The 17,786-nt window shown below is 40.5% G+C and overlaps 1 protein-coding gene across 1 annotated transcript; it reads left to right on the top strand.

The window, feature by feature from the left end:
- Positions 1-357: 357 nt before the first annotated feature.
- Positions 358-17,769, top strand: LOC103806293 (E3 UFM1-protein ligase 1; the record flags this gene model as incomplete). Its single annotated transcript, XM_009078973.1, has 13 exons — positions 358-374; positions 975-1,120; positions 1,985-2,013; positions 2,749-2,846; positions 4,204-4,318; positions 4,921-5,051; positions 6,098-6,156; positions 8,766-8,912; positions 10,569-10,744; positions 12,153-12,332; positions 12,675-12,795; positions 15,842-15,964; positions 17,645-17,769. Coding segments are annotated over 13 exons (1,467 nt in total), but the record flags the coding sequence as incomplete, so codon positions are not given.
- Between the last annotated feature and the right edge of the window lie 17 nt (positions 17,770-17,786).

Consider the following 17,786-nt stretch of genomic DNA (forward strand, 5'->3'; position numbering starts at 1 on the left):
CTCCGCGGGGTGTGTGATGTGAACACCGCGATGCGCGGGATGGGATGGAATCGTGGAGCTTTAGGGGTTGGAATGACCGTGCAGTGGATGTAGTGCCAACCCCCTGCCCTGGGCAGGGACACCTCCCACCTGAGCAGGTTGCTCAAGGCTCATCCAACCTGGCTGTGAACACTGCCAGGGTTGGGGCAGCCACAGCCTCCCTGGGCACCCTGGGACAGGGGCTCACAGGAAAAAACTTCTTCCTAATATCTAACCTAAATTTCCCCTCTTTTAATTTGTACCCACTTCCCCTTGTCTTGTCACTGCAGTTCCTAACACAGAGTCACTCTCTGGCTCCCCTGTAGTCCCTTCAGATACTCAGAGGCTGCTCTGAGGTCTCTGCACAACCAAAAAGTGCACAGCAGGAGCAAAGACACGAATTGTGTAAGCACAGCCATTCCCAAATCCACCCCCAGGCACATTCCTACAGCTCAAGGGGCTGACAGTTGTTCCAGGACTAGAGGGAATGGTCATAAGGCGAGACGGGAGGTTCTAATTAAATGTTAGGAGAAATGTTTTCCCTGTTAGGGTGTTCAGGCACTGGGATAGATTGCCCAGGGAGGTGGTGGAGTCACCATCCCTGGAAGTGTTGAAGAGGAGTCTGGATCTGGCACTGGAGGATATGGTTTAGGGTTTAGGGGTTCCAGCAATGACAGGTTAATGGTTGGACTCAGTGGTCTTAGAGGTCTCCCCAACCTTGATGATTCTATGCAAAGCTGTTTTAGAGAGATGGCCCACATAAGTGAAGCCATATGGATCATTTGATGAGTGATAAGCAGGATCCAGATGTTAGGGGTTTTTTGTCCAAAAAGCTGTTCACACAGAGCAGCAAATAATCCTCATTGTACTTCCTGTGTTTAGGACTTTTGATCCATCAAATTAATTTTAGCAAGTGCTTACTTGGAATAACTGATTGCTCTTTGTGCTGTTGGTAGATTGTCAGAACGGAACTGTATAGAGATTGTCACTAAGCTGGTTGCAGAAAAGCAGCTGGAAGTAGTGCACACACTCGATGGCAAAGAGTATGTCACTCCCGCACAGATTACTAAGGAGATCCGGGATGAGCTTCACGTTTGTGGTGGTAAGTGTGGCATTTCCTTCCCTCCTTTGGGTTTGGAAGCTAATTTCGAAGGCTACAGAAACAATTTGAAAGTTTTCAGTACTCTGAGTCTGTCAGAAAAAGTGCATTTCCTTCATCTACACATTAATTCACCTACTGTTATTTTACTTGCACTTCAGATCTGTGCCAAGCTTCTAGGTAAGCATATCAAGAGAAGTTATTTGCTTTATTTTCACCCATGCAGAACTTCTGAGGTACAAGTTGTCAGAGAATCCTTTTTGAAGGAAATGTGGCATTTTAGTATGGTTAAATATCTGGCCCAGATGTCTGGCCTTGACTTGGAATTTCAAAATCATTCTCCTTTGGTGCCATTAGCCATAATATTTGTACATTGTTATTGACAGGTCTATTATTTTACCAGTGTGAAGGACCATCTGCTTTGTAAGATCTGACTGAGATATATAAGGAATCTAATACTCTGCAGACTTCTTGTCAATGACTTTAATGTTTTTTAAGGCTATGCATTGTAGTTAAATTTAAGGGTGAATTTCACAGCATCATATGTTTACAAAATTAACTTATCTTCATACAGATTAGCCATTTTCTTACTCTTGCCACAGATGTGCCTCATTTGGTGTCGTGCCACTGTGTATCATGTCAGTATGACAGCTTGGATTGTTGCTGGGTGGTGTTAGTAGCATCATGCAAAGGTAGAAAGTTTGGACAATCTCTGGTTTGGTACTCATGGACTAGTTTAACTGGGCTGTAAAAAAAGTGCCCGAGAAATATCTTGTGGACTATGGGCTATGCTATGTTCTAAATCTGTTCAAACCTGTTTTCTGTTTTCTGCACTAAAAGTGTATTTATTCCTTTTTTTTTTTGAAGGTCGAGTAAACATAGTCGACTTACAACAGGTAACTTGAATAATGAAAAAGATATACTTTTTTCCTTTCCCATGTGTATTGTAAGTGTGGAGTTCATAAGTTACCCTCCAGCTAAGCTATTTGTTATAAACAGAACAAACTTCATGAAGAACTAGCAGCTCCTTGTCAGAGTACTGCAGGTTGCTTCATCCATCCATTTATTGCTTGGCTGAAAGGTCCTTTCTGCTTAATAATAGTCTAGGACTGCTGAAATCACTGCTGAAATGCACAGATTTTCTTTATGAACCCTTCCCTTGTAAACTAAGGGGGGCAAACAGAAAAGAAATACGTTTCCCACTTAAATTTAAAGCTGCAGGAGCATGCCTAATTAACTTTGCATGCCTCTTTGGATCTTCCCTGTTCATTAATCTCCTGTCTGCACTAATCTTTATCCTCCAGTGGTCTTCCTCTGTGACTAATTTTCCCTTCCGGCTTGAGCAAAATCAGTTGGAATTAAAAAAATAAAATTTTTGAAAGACAATTTACTATTTTCTGATGTAGCTTTCTGGGATTGCTTTTATTATGTAGGTTTGTTTTTACCTTGTCACAGTTACAGAGCTTTTTCCCCCCTAAAGCATTTGCATTACTCCAAATCACAGATGAACTGTTTGAGTATACAACAGTAGGAACAAATAGAAGCAGCTTTTTCAGACATAGGAATGTGTAAGTAATATCTCAGAGTTTGAGAATTAATTTCAATTTCTTTGGGTTTGTTTTTTTTTTCAGGTAATAAATGTGGACCTTCTGCACATTGAAAACAGAGCTAATGACATTGTTAAATCTGAAAAATCTGTTCAGCTTGTACTGGGACAGCTTATAAATGAGTGAGTACTGTCAGAGGAAGTATAATTCATACCTCTTTTACTTCTTAAAACACAGACTAAAAATGATGGGCAGCCTTTGTTGCTTCTGAAGCAAAGTACATTTTGCTTGACTGCTACTAGGGCTGCTTGGTGATGATCAGTGCTGCTTTTCCAAATGCCAACTGAAGTCTATCTCAGCAAAGCATCCAGTGAATCCATGGAGCAAAGGCCTTACTGAAAGGCCTTCCTTGGTCTGTTCAGCCTGGAGAAGAGGAGACTGAGGGGAGACCAAATTGCTGGATACAAATTCCTCATGGAAGGAAGTGTAGGGACAGCACTGACCTCTCTCTCTCTGGCAACCAGGGACAGGACCCAAGGGAATGGTCTGAAGTTGTCTCAGGGGAGGTTTAGGCTGGAGATTAGAAAATTGTTCTTCCCCCAGAGGTGTTTGGGCACTGGAACAGCTCCCAGGGCAGTGTCACAGCCCCAAGCCTGACAGAGCTCAAGGGGCATTTGGACAACACTCTCAGGCACAGGGTGTGATTGTTGGGATTGTCCTGTGCAGGGCAGGAGTTGGACTAGATCATCCTCAGGGGATCCTGCCAACTCTGATGATTCTGTGATTCTCTGATTCTGTGAATGTCTGTCTCCAACATCCTGAACTTAAAAGGTTTTATTTCTTACCCAGCAGCCAGATCTCATTTGCTTTCTGGCTTTGCTGTCTGCCTCAACTATTGGCAAACCTTCTCATTTTTTCCTTTACATCAGAAGCCTAAGATGTATGAGCAGGTTTTTTCACAGAATAATCAGAGTTGGAAGGGACCCTTGAGCATCATTAGTCCAACTCCTGGCCCTGCACAGGACATCCCTGAGGATCACACCATGTGCCTGAGGGCATTGGCCAAACACCTCTTGAGTTCTGTCAAGCTTGGGGCTGTGACTGTTTCCCTGGGGAGCTTTTCATGACTTTCTGAACACTACCAGCCACTGAAGTAATACTCTTAGGGGTTGTCTTCTTTATTGATTGCACTGCAGGATTTGTTCATGGAAAAGATTGTGAAGTTTCTGTCTCCCCTGAAAGAATTAAGACCTCTCTTGCTCACTGAAGCCCTTTGCTAAGTTTCATTGACATAATGTTTTCCTCTTTATGTTTCTTGAAATCTTCTTACAAACAGATAACTATTTATCAGGCTTTTTAAACAAATATGCATTTTTACTTACGTTGTTCTCCTTTATTAATTTCAAATAACTGTCAGTTTATTTTTGCAAAGATGCAACAGAAAGAGGTACATTAAAAGAGGTCAATTAACAATTCAACATGTGGATCTTGAATTTCAAACTTAATGTGTTGTCTTTTTCTATCTTGTTTTTAAATAAGGAGTTACCTGAATCAGTTAGCAGAAGAAATCAATGATAAGCTGCAGGAAACTGGCCAGGTGACAATATCAGAACTCTGCAAGGCATATGATCTTCCAGGAGACTTCCTGATACAGGTGATGCAAACCTCCAGCCTAGCAAATGTAGAATTGATTGTGTCCACCTTCTTTTGTTACCTTTGCAGTCTCCATGGCTTTAATTGTGATGAGCTGCCCGTCATTCTAAATGGAAAACTGCGTGAGGTTCAATAAGGCAAAGTGTTGGTCCTGCGCTGGGGGGAGGACACAACAACCCCATGCAGAGCTTCAGGCTGGGGGAGGAGTGACTCCAGTGTTATTTGTCAGAAAGGGCCTTGGCAGTGCTGGTGGCAGCAGCTCAGTGTGAGCCAACTGTGTGCACAGGTGGCCAAGAAGGCCAAGGGCAACTTGGCCTGGATCAAGAACAGTGTGGCAGCAGGACCAGGGAAGTTCTCATCCCCCTGAACTCAGCACTGGGGATGTCACACCTCAGTGCTGTGTTCAGTTTTGGGGGCTTACTTTGTGACACTGGAGTGAGTCCAACCAAGGGCAACGAGGCTCAAAAAAGGCCTGGAACACATGTGGTATGAGGAAGGGCTGAGGGAATTGAGTTTGTTTAGTCTTGAGAAGAGGCTCAGGGGTAACCTCATGGATCTCTACATCTCCCTGACAGGGGAAAAACTGAATTCTTCTATTTGCAGGCATTATCCAGGCGTTTGGGTAGAATTATTCATGGACAGCTAGACCAGGAAAACCGTGGGGTGATTTTTACAGAAGCCTTTGTGTCCCGACATCGAGCGCGTGTTCGTGGGCTCTTCACCGCGATTACTCGGTAAGTCACAGCACCTGCAACCACAGGGTGAAACGTTTTTACTGAAGGTCTGCATGAACTAAATTCACTTGTGATTGATAAGGAAAAGAAAGACCCATGGATAGATTCCCTTCAGTGTAGTTCAGTTCCTGGATGAGAGAGTCAGTTATATTAGACTGGCCTGTTTGAAATCGAGACCTTTCGAAGCAAGAATAAGGGAGATATAACAATATACAATATAAAACATATTTAACCTTTTTGGCTGAATAAAATTTGTAGTTGTTTTTTTGTTGAGTATCTGTCCTCATTGCCATTCCACTGCTCCCTAGACAATTGCATATTGATGTGATCACTACATGTGATTATAGATAATTTTTCTCCTATTCAGTCACAGATCAGTTAGGTTGGAAGGGACCACAGTGGGTCATATAGTCCAACCTTCCTACTCCAGCAGGGCCACCCTAGAGCACATGGCTCAGGATTGTGTCCAGACAGGTCTGGAATATTTCCAGTGAGAGAGAATCCACAACCTCTCTGGGCAATGTATTCAGTGCTCAGTGACTGCACAGGAATGAAGTTCTTCCTTTTATTCAGGTGGAACTTCCTGTGCATCAGTTTTGCTGTTACCTCTTGTTTTATTGGTTTCCACTAGTGAGAATGATCTGATCCATCCTCTTGGCACTTCCTGTTCATGGACTTGAATCCATTAATTAGTTCCCTCTCAGTTGTCTCTTCTCGAGACTGAACAGGCCCAACTCCCTCAGCCTTTCCTCATCACTGAGGTGCTCCAGTCCCTTAATCTATAAACTTATGTGTCAATTTGTATGAAGAGAAAAACTTGGGGAAGCAGAGGTTTCCTTACAACAGTTATTGCAGCTTTGTTTTATAAGCTTCACAGTAACTCTAAATTGTAACCTTGTAAGCTGTTTTAAACATCAGCATAGCTCCCTGGGGCTAAGATATCATGTAGTTTCTTTCCATCTGGAGTAACCTCTCTTATTTCTGGATTCTCCATGTCAATTTCAGGTCATTAACTTAGGTTGTTTTGTTTCTTTTTTTTCCCCAAGGCCTACACCTGTAAGTAGCTTGATCACTCGGTATGGATTTCAAGAACATTTACTTTACTGTGAGTTTCATTCAGAATGTTTTGTGTCTTTCTTAGCTAAGTCATTCTCCCTTACTATCAGTATGCTTTCAAAGCAGCATTTTAGTATTCAGCCTTCATTCTGGAATAAAGAACAATGTGTTTCTCTTCAGTTATGAAGTATTAAACCTTTTGTTCTATCCATAACTGAAGGGATATTCTGTGTATCTAAAGCAAAGAGAGCATATGTTCATGAAATGCCTCTGGGGGCAGAATGATGCAAGAAGTACATTACTTATTTAGTCATCTGTTTAGTTATTTGCCCTTAGCTACTGTCAGTTTTATCAGTGAAGCACACAAAAAGGGACAGATTTTATGTAGCCAAACAGCATTAACTGCTCAGGATTTTATTTACTGACTTTTCTCTGTGATAGCAGAGACAGAGCTTTTGTCATACTCTTAGTTAAATGTTCTTTATATGCTGAGAGATAAAGCATATCCTTAAACTGTTTGCTTTTATTTCCTGCAGTTCCTGTTCTAAATAGAAATGCATAAAGATTTCCTGTCCAACTGCTGAAATTTTGAGGCAGTACTTAATTGTTTGTCACTTCTAATCATAGAATCATAGCATTATCAAGGTTGGAGGAGACTTCTAAGATCATCGAATCCAACTATTAACCTGTCACTGCTGGAACCCCTAAACCCTAAACCAGATCCTCAAGATCCAGATGCCTCTTAACCACTTCCAGGGATGGTGACTCCACCACCTCCCTGAGCAATATTCCAGTGCCTGAAAATCCTAACAGGGAAAACATTTCTCCTAACATCTAATCTGACTCTCCCCTATCTCAGATTATTACCATTCCCTCTAAGCTTGTGACCATTTCTGGTTGTATCACATAGCTGTACTGCTGTTCATCTTAAGATGGTATGAAGTCACGATGGAAAATAACTTTAGGAATGAGAAACTGTTTCTATTAAAACACTAATTACAAAGCATAAAGAAATCACATGTATTCTTCATGTCTAAATGAAGTTACTGATGTAGGACAGACCTGTAGGGACACTTAGTGTCTTTGCCAGAGTTTGGCAAGGGCCTAATAGGACACTGCAGACTACTTGGTCACCTTTAAAAATAAGTGTGAGATTGCCATAGTTCTGCAAAGGTCCTACTGTTTTATAATCAAATATTGTCTAGACAAAATTATAGCAGGGGCTGTGAAATCTCTTGAAAGCATCTTCTGTGCCCTGGAGTTTCAGAACTGGCACTTGATATCATACAGAAATTAATTGATGTCATAATTTCTCCCCTTTTCTCTAAGGACTCTGGTTCATTGCTAGTGCTTCACAAAATTGTAAATCTATTAAAGTTCTATTTCACAAAAACTGTGAATGAAAACATTGTAATTGCAAACAGAGAATAAAAATGTATTGTCTGGCAGTTGCTTAAGTGGAATAGGCATGTTGACTCTTATTTAGAGTAACTAAACTTTAATGAGTAAGTATAAAAATCTAATTTTATTTCCAGAATTGGTTTTATAATCTCCATTTTACACCAGGTAACTGGACCATGGCAGAACATGATTTCTAGCTCTTGTCTTAGATGGCATAAAACTATGTCTTGTTTAAATCAGTTTCTCTTTCTTCTGCATTTTTCCAGTGTAAGTACTGTTCAGCTTTGCTAGTGGCACTTGTGTTCACTAGCTGCTAGCTTATAAAGGCTTATCTACACTATGGGCCTATCTGACAAAAAAAAGTCATGGTTTAATATGCAGTGTTTCTTCTGGAACCAGGTTTACAGGTAAATCTCCCTGTGTAAGTGAGCTAAACCTCTGTATGCTGTACTAAGCATGTTGTAATGTGGAGTGCTGCTCGTATTTAATGAGGAGGAAGCCATACCATGTGATACCATTTCATGTTCTGTTCCAGAGCAAACCCTGTCATTTAGTGAAACAGGTAAAAAGAACCATCCAGAAAAGCTCTGGAAATTAGCAGTCTTGGCAGTTGATGTCACTGATTTTTTTTAAACTCTGTCTATATTGCATAGTGAAGAGATAAAAGCAGAATGTAGGAGGCAAATCAGATATTCCTATGAACTTTTAATGGATTGAAAATCTCTTGTTTAACATGGAGAAAGGCTTAGGAATTTGGTACTGCCAGTTACCAATATGTTCTTTGGCAGCATTTGTGCATTATCAAGAGTTTATTATTGGCAACTGTGTGATGCAGTTTGTCTTATCATTTTAGCGTGTTCAGATCTCTCTTTTTTCCATCTTGGCTAACATGCAAGCAGTGAATTATTAATAAAATGCTCATATATTTTACTCTGTGGCCAGAGAAAGATTCTTCTATGACTGCATTTTCTAAATTAACAGCTCAACCTGCCCAGGTATGTGTGTCTAATAAAAAATGTCCTGATCCTACCATTGTGGCTCACTCTTTTGAAACACTGTATGATTTCCAGAGCTTTTATGAAAGCATTCCCATAAGTGTTAAAAATAATTGATAGGGCTTGAAAATGTTGCACTAGAACAAGCACAAATGACTAATTGGTGGGAAGAAAGAAGAAATAAAACACAGAAAATAATTGCTACCTTTTGATTAATGGATATATTGACATGGAAAATGTCTCTTCATTTGTTTTCTTGTAGCTTTGCTAGAAGAACTTGTCAACACTGGTCGGCTGAAAGGCACCGTGGTTGGTGGGAGGCAGGATAAGGCTGTGTTTGTTCCAGACATCTATGCCAGAACACAGAGCAACTGGGTGGATTCCTTTTTCAGGCAGAATGGTTATTTAGGTAATTAATCTATATTCTCACAGGTCAAATGTCTTTCTAAAACTAGTTTAGGCAGTTGATCTTACCCTAATATAGCTTGTGCCTAGAGTGAAGCCACACAAGGGTAAGTAGAAGTCAGTACAGTAGTTGGTAACTCTGTGGTTAAAAGTCACATCTTGCTCATAATGATGTGTTGCTGTATCACAAAGAACTGTGTTTCAGCAGATGGAACCATACTCCTAAACAGGAATATTTCTCACAAACAGAGTTACAAATGCTCCAAAAACATTTCTTAGGCTGCTCATTGTAAACTTTTCAGATGATCATGTTTCAGCCACATGGCTGGAGTTTCAGGCCAGATGTCCAGACTCCAACCAAACTTTGGCTGTTACTAGCCCACATAGCCAAGTGTGCAGTGCACAAGAAGAATTTTCTTCCAAACTAAGAGTTGTAGAACTGGAGTGGGTAATACTAGAGTCCTGATTTGAATCCAAACAAGTCTGTCTGGCTTAAAGCTGAGTGCTGCTGGACAACGGTGTTTTAAAATACCATGAGCTATGGGAAATGTTAGCCTGAATAAAGAGAGGAATGCATCCTTATGGTCCCAAAGGGCCAGTCCCTAAATAACAGTTAGTCTTGCAGATCACAGAATGGTTTGGGTTGGAAGGGACCTTAAAGATCATCTAGTTTCAACCTCCCTGCTAGGGACAGGGACTCATTTCACCAGGTTGCTCAGGTCTCCATCCAGCCTGGTCTTGAACACCTCCATGGACGGTGCATCCACAATTTCTCTGTGCAACCTGTGTCAGTGTCTCACCACCCTCACAGGGAAGAATTTTTTCCTAATATCTAATCTAAACCTACTCTCTCTTATCAGACAAAGAGGCTGTCAAAGGCTTTACAAAAGTCCAGAAAAATGACATCTGTAAGCCTTGTCCACTGATGTAGTCACCCCATCATAGAAGGCCACTAGGTTGGTTAGGCAGGACTTGCCCTTGGTGAAGCTGTGCTGGCTGTCCTGAATCACCTTTCTATCACCTCCTATAAATCTTACAACATTCTGCTTAGTTCTTTCCCTTTCTCAGTGAGTAACCCTGTCTGTTTATAGACAGCAACCAATCCATCCTCCTTGCTATGTTAAAGGTTCACCATAATTTACAGTAGTGGTATTAAGTGTTTCTGTAATATTGCTTGTCTGATAGAGTATCTGTCAAAGTCTATGAGTGCTGTCAGACTGTCTAAGTCTAGACTGCCAAACAGTTGGAATGCTCTACTTGTGCAGCATTGCATGATTCTGTGAGTATACTTGAGTAACTTGTGAAAACAAAACACTTAGACATTGTATATATTGTAAATATAGTTCATGTTATATGGGAATACTTTGGAAAGATATAATTGTAAATAGGAACTTAATGGCACAAGAATCTGAAAAAATCAATTATTTCCTAAACTCAGGGCAAAGCCGTGTCCATGATTTAATCTTCATATTTCTATTAACAATGTGTAGGTGTAGCTTGTACTGAACTGTTTCAGGTCAGCCTTAGCTTAAGGCTGCATTTGCTTGTATAAAAACTACATATAATTCTTCATTTTCTGCTTTCAGTTAAAGATCATCTAATAAGATCCTGTTTGTATGTGAAGGCAAGTAATTGTAACAGACATCTAACTGTTTTGTAGAGTTTGATGCGTTGTACAGACTTGGCATCCCTGATCCAACAGCCTACATTAAGAAAAGATACAAGTCCACACAGCTCTTGTTTCTGAGAGCAGCTTGTGTTGGTCAAGCAATGGTGGATCAAGTTGAAGCCTCTGTGGAGGAAGCCATCAGCTCTGGAACCTGGATAGATGTAGCAGTAAGCAATCCTTTCAGTTCTTCTTGTTGGATGGATTTCTTTTGTTGTATTTTTGTGATAAATGATACCTTACTGAAACTGCACATATGTCTAATGAAATTCCATGTTGTCAGTTTAAGTAAAATAACAAGTAAAGTGACATTATTTGCCTTTAAGTTGATCCCAACAAAAACAGGGGAATGACATCCTGGTATTCAGTTAATAGATAGGTAAGACTAACTGTCGTTTCAAAATAAGTTCTAAAGTATTTTGCTACAAAGCAATGTATTTTGTTGGGGTTCTTTTTTTGGAAAAAAAGGTTTATACTTGAACAGTGGATGAGAAGCTTCCCATGCGCTGCAGTGTGAGCTCAGCCCAGAAAGCCAATGGAATCCTGGGCTGCATCCACAGGAGTGTGAGCAACAGGTCAAAGGAGGTGATTCTTCCCCTCTACTCTGCTCTAGTGAGACCCACCTGGAATACTGCACACAGTTCTGGTGTCCTCAACATAAGGAGGACATGGAACTGTTGGAGCAAGTCCAGAGGAGGCCACAAAGTTGCTCAGAGCACTGGAGCATCTCCCTGTGAGCACAGGCTGAGGGAGTTGGGGCTGTTCAGTCTGGAGAAGGTTTTGTGGAGATCTTAGAGCAAGTTTTCAATCTCTGAACGGCCCTACAAGGAGCTGGAGAGAGACTCTGTGTTAGGAACTGCAGTGACAGGACACAGGGTACTGGGTTCAAATTGGAGGAAGGGAAGTTTAGGTTAGCTATTAGGAAAAAGTTTTTCCCCTGTGAGGGTGGTGAGACACTGTCCCAGGTTGCCCAGGGAGGCTGTGGCTGCCCCAACCCTGGCAGTGTTCACAGCCAGGATGGATGAGCCTTGAGCAGCCTGCTCTGGTGGGAGGTGTCCCTGCCCAGGGCAGGGGTTGGCACTACATGATCTGTTAGGTCCATTCCAACCTTAAATTCTATATTTTCTCAGTCTGTCAATCAAGTTTGTCCAGATGTCTCTGTAGAGTTTTCCTACCCTCAGGCAGATCCACACTCCCACTCAACTTGGCCTTAGGGCTCTACCTTGCGGCTTTTAAGGCCTGCTCTTGTTTTGTGTTGCTCTGTATCTGTTGAGCTTCAATTTGAAAAAGTTGCTTGTGCTTGCCCAGAGGTAACACATATCACTCTGAATTCAAACACTGCACTGCACTAGCTACTGAGAAAATTAACTCCTTCCTGGCTAAAACCAGGACATTGAGCAATGTTGATTTGGGATGTAGGAATATCTAAGGTAGTGTTTACTCTGAAATTACTACTTTAATTTAAAAAGTGCAGTGTATTCTAAGTAGTTAACAGATGTCTAATGTTGTGTCTCTGGATTCTGTTTATCCACCTACAGGGTTGTTTTATCTAAATTATTTTGATTTTCTTTATCCTAGACTCTTCTGCCCAGCTCATTGTCAGGAGAAGATGCTGGGATTTTGCTTCAGCAAGTGATGAGATCTTTAAACAAAAACTCTTCAGGTTTAGTCTTCAATGACACCATTGCAGTCAGTGAGAAGTTCCTAAGCAGCTGTGCTGACCTCTTTTCTGATATTATGCACCAGAAGGCTGAAAAGGTACAGGTTTTTTATTGGTCATGAGTGTTGGAGTGTAGCTTATGTGACTTTCTATTTTCTTTACATCTCATCTGAAATACAGCTTGAGAAGTGGAAAAAAATGAACAGGTTTGTATATGCAATGGGTGTAATTGAATGTATATTCAGGTGCACTCAGGGAGCACAGTTACACTAACAGTGTGATCAGATACTGAACTTTGAAGAGAACAGTAAGTGTCTCTTCATGTCAGCTTGGAAGATCTGGTGTTTGATTAGTGTACTTGAAAATGGCCAAATGGATTATGTTTCTTTATGTATGTTTTGTGTATCTATTTGCTATTAAGTGCATGTTCTGCATCTTAGGAAATGAAAAACAACCCTGTTAATTTAATCACTGAAGAAGATTTGAAACAGGCTTCTGGGTTGGAGAATTCATACGCTAATAAAAAAGACAAAAAGGATGAAAGAAGAAAGAAAGCAACAGGTAAAACATCAATATTTAGCTTAACCAAAAAAACCCAAAAAAGCTTGGTTTTTTCCCTTGGAAATACTCAAGCATAAAGTTAGTATATTTTGTAGTCCATTAAATGCCTCCACTTCATTTCTGAAGACATTTAAGAAATAATACAACCACTTACCATTATGCTGTGGGTGTAGATATATCTGACCTGTGCCTATGAGAACTAGTTCCAGATTTAGAAGAGCAGAGGAAGTACCCTAAAGGTCTCTTGAATTAGTCCAGCATGAGGCAGTTGGTTCTAGAAGGAAGGAATCTGGGGGTTTTTTTATTGTGTACAGTGTGGTCACTTAAGGCTGAGTAAAACCAGTCTTAGCTCAGGGACCTCTGTACCATTTTTTATTACGCAGTGTAGATACACTTTTACTCCCCACTTTTCAGGGATCCAGGAGAATTAAAATATTTATGAGTCTTGAGATGCTGATTCCAAAATAACTGTCTAAAATGAGAATTATTTTGTTGAGGTTTTTTGGGGGGAGAATATTTGACATCTTTCCTGAGAAAACCTGACCAGAGAATTTTCTGTTTGTACATGTAACAGTTATTTGGAGATTAACACAGTTTACTTCGAGGTATATTCTGGATTAAATTAATCCCAGTGTTTACTCCATTTATGTGGTGCTGTTTGGAATAGATTTTAACCTAAGGAAGAATAAAAATGTTTTGAGTTTAACCCTGTGAAATCTTTCTGATGTTTCAAACATTATTCAGTCTGAAAAGTGTATTTTCCATCTCAAAAACTTTGTGTGGCTCTTGCATTGCTACAACACAGCTGAGCAATCTCTGTTGAACTCACATGCAGAGAGTTGTGTGCTACTGAAAGTGAGGGAATTAGAGCACTGATGCATCCAGTTTAATTAAATCTGCAAAAGAAAACATGAAATTCTACTCCTAAAATGGCCATGAGTAGGCCTGAGTTGACATGGAAACTAAACTTATTCTTGCCACAGAGAGATAGCAGATTTTTCTAGGCCATAGCTGAGGCAGAGAAGCTTGAACTTTAATTAACTGTCATAATGGAATTACTTCAGTTTCCAGCCCTCTGAGAAGTTAGACTACTGAGCATGCACTACATGCCTAGACAAATTTATATCCACAGGTAACATACACTGCACCATCAGCAAGCACTACCCTGAAGTGTTTTTTTTATGGACTCTTATGTGTATTACCTAAAAAAATATCAAATCAACAGTTTATGTAATGTAATGACTGTTCTGCAGTCACACCTCAAATAAGCTTGTGAAAAGCACCAACTCTTTCTGTTTGTTTGTTTGATTGGTTTGGAAAGGTCACAAATTCAGGTCTCACGAGTGCACTATCCACTGCTAGCTGCAAATGAACTAGTTTGCTGTTCCTGCAGAGTAATGCTTAAAAATCCATGTATAGTATGGAGCAGATGCAGTTAGCTTTGTGAGTAGTAGCATCTTTGTGTTTCCTTCTCTTAAATAATAGTACTCTTACATAATGGAGTCACTTGAAATCTTGGACCTTATATTGAAGTGGAAAAAAGAACTACTTTCTCAAGGCATAGTGCATTGTATAGAACCGACTACTCTGGAGTTTAAATTTCTTTCCAGCAAAAAAATAACAACCTGCGAAAAAGGGAACAAACTGCACAGCTTACCTTGTGGAGAGGAACTGAACAGCAAATTGAGGTCTGTCTGCAGTTGATTACATTGATTACAGGACCTATGAGCAAAGTAATTTGTTAGGTTTGTCAGAACTGGAACATCTTGTTGCTTTGTAGTCATCTAGGAAAAGTCGAAGAAGGTGCGAGTGCTCTGGTTAATTGAATGTGTGTTTCCAAGAACATGTGCTTCCAGGAATATTTTGGATAGATGCTTATCACATAGGATTCTTTCTCTGAAAATTCACAATTACAGTATCTGGAATGTTTTTTAGGAGCTCAGTTATTCAGCATCACAGAATCAGAATAATCAGAGTTAGAAGGGACCTGTGAGAATCGTCTAGTCCAACTCCTGGCCCTGCACAGGACATCCCTGACAATCACACCATGGGCCTGAGAGTGTTGTCCAAACACCTCTTGAGCTCTGTCAGGTTTGAGGCTGTGACAGCTTCTCTGAGGAGCTGTTCCAGTGCCCAGACACCCTCTGAGGAAAGAACCATTTGCTGATCTCCAGCCAAAACCATACCTGACACAACTTCAGACCATTCTCTCACGTCCTGTCCCTGGTTGCCAGAGAGAAGAGGTCAGTGCTGCCCCTGCACTTCCTTCTGTGAGGAAGTTGTATCCAGCAATTTGGTCTCCCCTCAGTCTCCTCCTCTCCAGGCTGAACAGACAAGTGACCTCAGCCACTCCTCATGTGGCTTCCCCTCAAGGCCCTTCACCATCTTTGTTGCCTCCTTTGGGTGCTCTCCAGTAATTCAATATCTTGCTTACATTGTGGTGCCCAAAGCTGCACACAATATTCAAGGTGAGGCTGCACCAGCAGAGCAGAGCAGGACAAACATCTCCCTCAGCCAGCTGGCAGTGCCTTCTGGATGCACCCCAGGTCATGGTAATGCCAGGGCACACTCTCGGCTCATATTCAACTTGCCATTGACCAGGGCCCCCCAGGTCCCTCTCCATGGCACTACTTTGCAGCATCTCATTCCCCAGTCTGTATGTAGAGCCAGGGTTGCCCTGTCCCAGGTGTATCAATGGCTAAAAATGCTAAGTGCTTACTAAGATGCTATTTTCAGCCAACAGAAAATCTCCCATTGCACTCTGGACACTGGTATAGTCATGTGGTTTAATCAGATGTATATTTGATAGGATTAGTATCTGCATTTATTAATGACATTAGCTTCAACAAAGCTTTGACACAGTTGCTCTTTTATTTTCTTGAGAATGAAACTTATGGCCCTAAGATTCTGGAATATGTACTCTAGTTTGCATTTAGGATCAAGTTGTGGTGTTTAATTCAGCATTTACAAATAACACACAGATGAATTACCATAATACTGTAAACTTTTTAAGTGTTACAATACTAAGCAAGTAATTCCCCACCAGAGGGCAGTGGAAGCGTGAGAGCAGGAGGTGGTGGCAATGCCAGAGAGATCAAGAGTAAGAAAACCAAGAAGAAAGGAAGAAGGGATGCTGACAGTGATGAAGAGTCACAAGGGACTGCCACAGGTTTGTTGTTTTATTTAGCTACTATCTATTCATATCTATTCAACATGTTTTTATCACTTGCTTTTCCACATGTCTGTTCTTCCCCTCCTGTGTAGGTAAGGCTAGGTGAAATGTCAAGGAAAATGAGAATACTGTTTAGTTAGAATCGTGTCAGTGGATGTGATGTTGCTGCCTAAACAAACTGAACAGCACAGCTTAGTCTTTGAAAAAGAAATGTAAGTAAGGGAAATGAAAGCATTTTTATTTATTTCTTTTTACTGTAGGTAGAAAATGTCTTAGATTTTGGGGTGAGTGTTATACTTCATAGCACCTGCTGAATAGTGTGTGATAAATGGCTTCAATTTTCAAAGCATAACAAACAGTTTTTCCTCATAGGGATAAAATACACAGTTGAAATTAAGTCCTAATATTTTTTAGAAGTTTCATGTTGTTTAACTGAGACTTTATATCTGAGCTAGCTACCTTGGTAACTGCTGACTTTGTGCTGGAGGGAAGTAGGTGCTTTGAAGGTCTTGTCTGTCTCTCTTGTTACAGGGTGAGTTTGAATCACTCCCTACTGTTGCCCATTTCTCTACCTTCACAGTTAGAAGAAGGAGCAGGGGTGGCTCCCTGAGAAGTAAACACCAATGTTCTTAGACTTAGAGCTTGCAAATGAAACAAACATCTTATTTCTTCTGTTTGATGGAGCACCAGAAATGTGTGCTTCCATTTTATATAGAGCATCTAGACTTCCAATGCTGATGGAAACATACTTCTAAACATGATATTTCAAGCTGTGAAGTAACACCGTATTAATTTTGTATGATGTTGCTCTCACAGGTGACAGAAATTCACATGTAAACGAAGTTATTTTTCAGGACAGCTCAGTCACTGAGTAAAACAGTGTTAAATCATGGTGGTTTTTTGCTATAGCCTTTCATGTTTTACCACTGTTGCTGCTTGTATTGCTGTATTGGAATGAATAGATTGAACCTCAGTCCCAACATAAATTCAGGTGAAACCATTCAGATGTAAATAAGACCCTGTCAAAACCAGATTTAAGTTCCCTTTCCACTTGTTTATATAACCTTATACCTTCATTGCTACTGTGGCACCACTAGGAAGGTCATTAATCTCCATTGATTCAGCTACTTTATCTGCAGAATAAACCTGTTTCAAGCTGCATCTGGAACATAGTTCTGTTCTCTGTCATCATCCTGATCTCATTCTTGAATGTAAAACCCAAATTCTACAACATGCAGGCAAACTGTGTTGCTTGACTGTGTACCTCACTAAATGGAGTTGAAAACCATAAAGGCAACAACCTTGTGAACTCCTTCAAACAGGAACACTATTCAGTGTTGGCATTTTAAAATCTATTTGGTGTTGATGATGTTATGGTTTCTAAACTAATGGATAGGCCAAGCAGGCTGAAATGTCTTACAAAAATTGCATGTCCTCCTACACTACTTAAATTGTCTATTCCAGAAATTCTAAGTGATCAAAAGAGAAATTTTGTCAGTTTTTCATATGTGTAAAATGTAACTATCATGTATAGTCATCCCTTTTTTTTTTTTACTTGTTGATACTGCATTTCTTCTGTGGATGTTGGGGCTTTGAGGCTTTTCTCCTGCCACAGAGGAACTGCAGCAATACTAAATGGAATTGTCCCTCAGTGAATGTTCTTCATGGCCACTCCAGGTAGGAATAAGCAGCTGGAGTTCCCTTTCATGTCAAAAGAGGAAATTGAGGATGTTTTAAGGACCCGCATGCAGGATTGCCCTGAAGAGCTTGTTACAGAGATTGCTGAACATCTGATAAGGTAATTTATATTTAGGTAATT

The sequence above is a fragment of the Acanthisitta chloris genome, unplaced genomic scaffold (genome assembly GCF_000695815.1).
Source record: "Acanthisitta chloris isolate BGI_N310 unplaced genomic scaffold, ASM69581v1 scaffold21997, whole genome shotgun sequence".
Lineage (NCBI taxonomy): Eukaryota > Metazoa > Chordata > Aves > Passeriformes > Acanthisittidae > Acanthisitta > Acanthisitta chloris.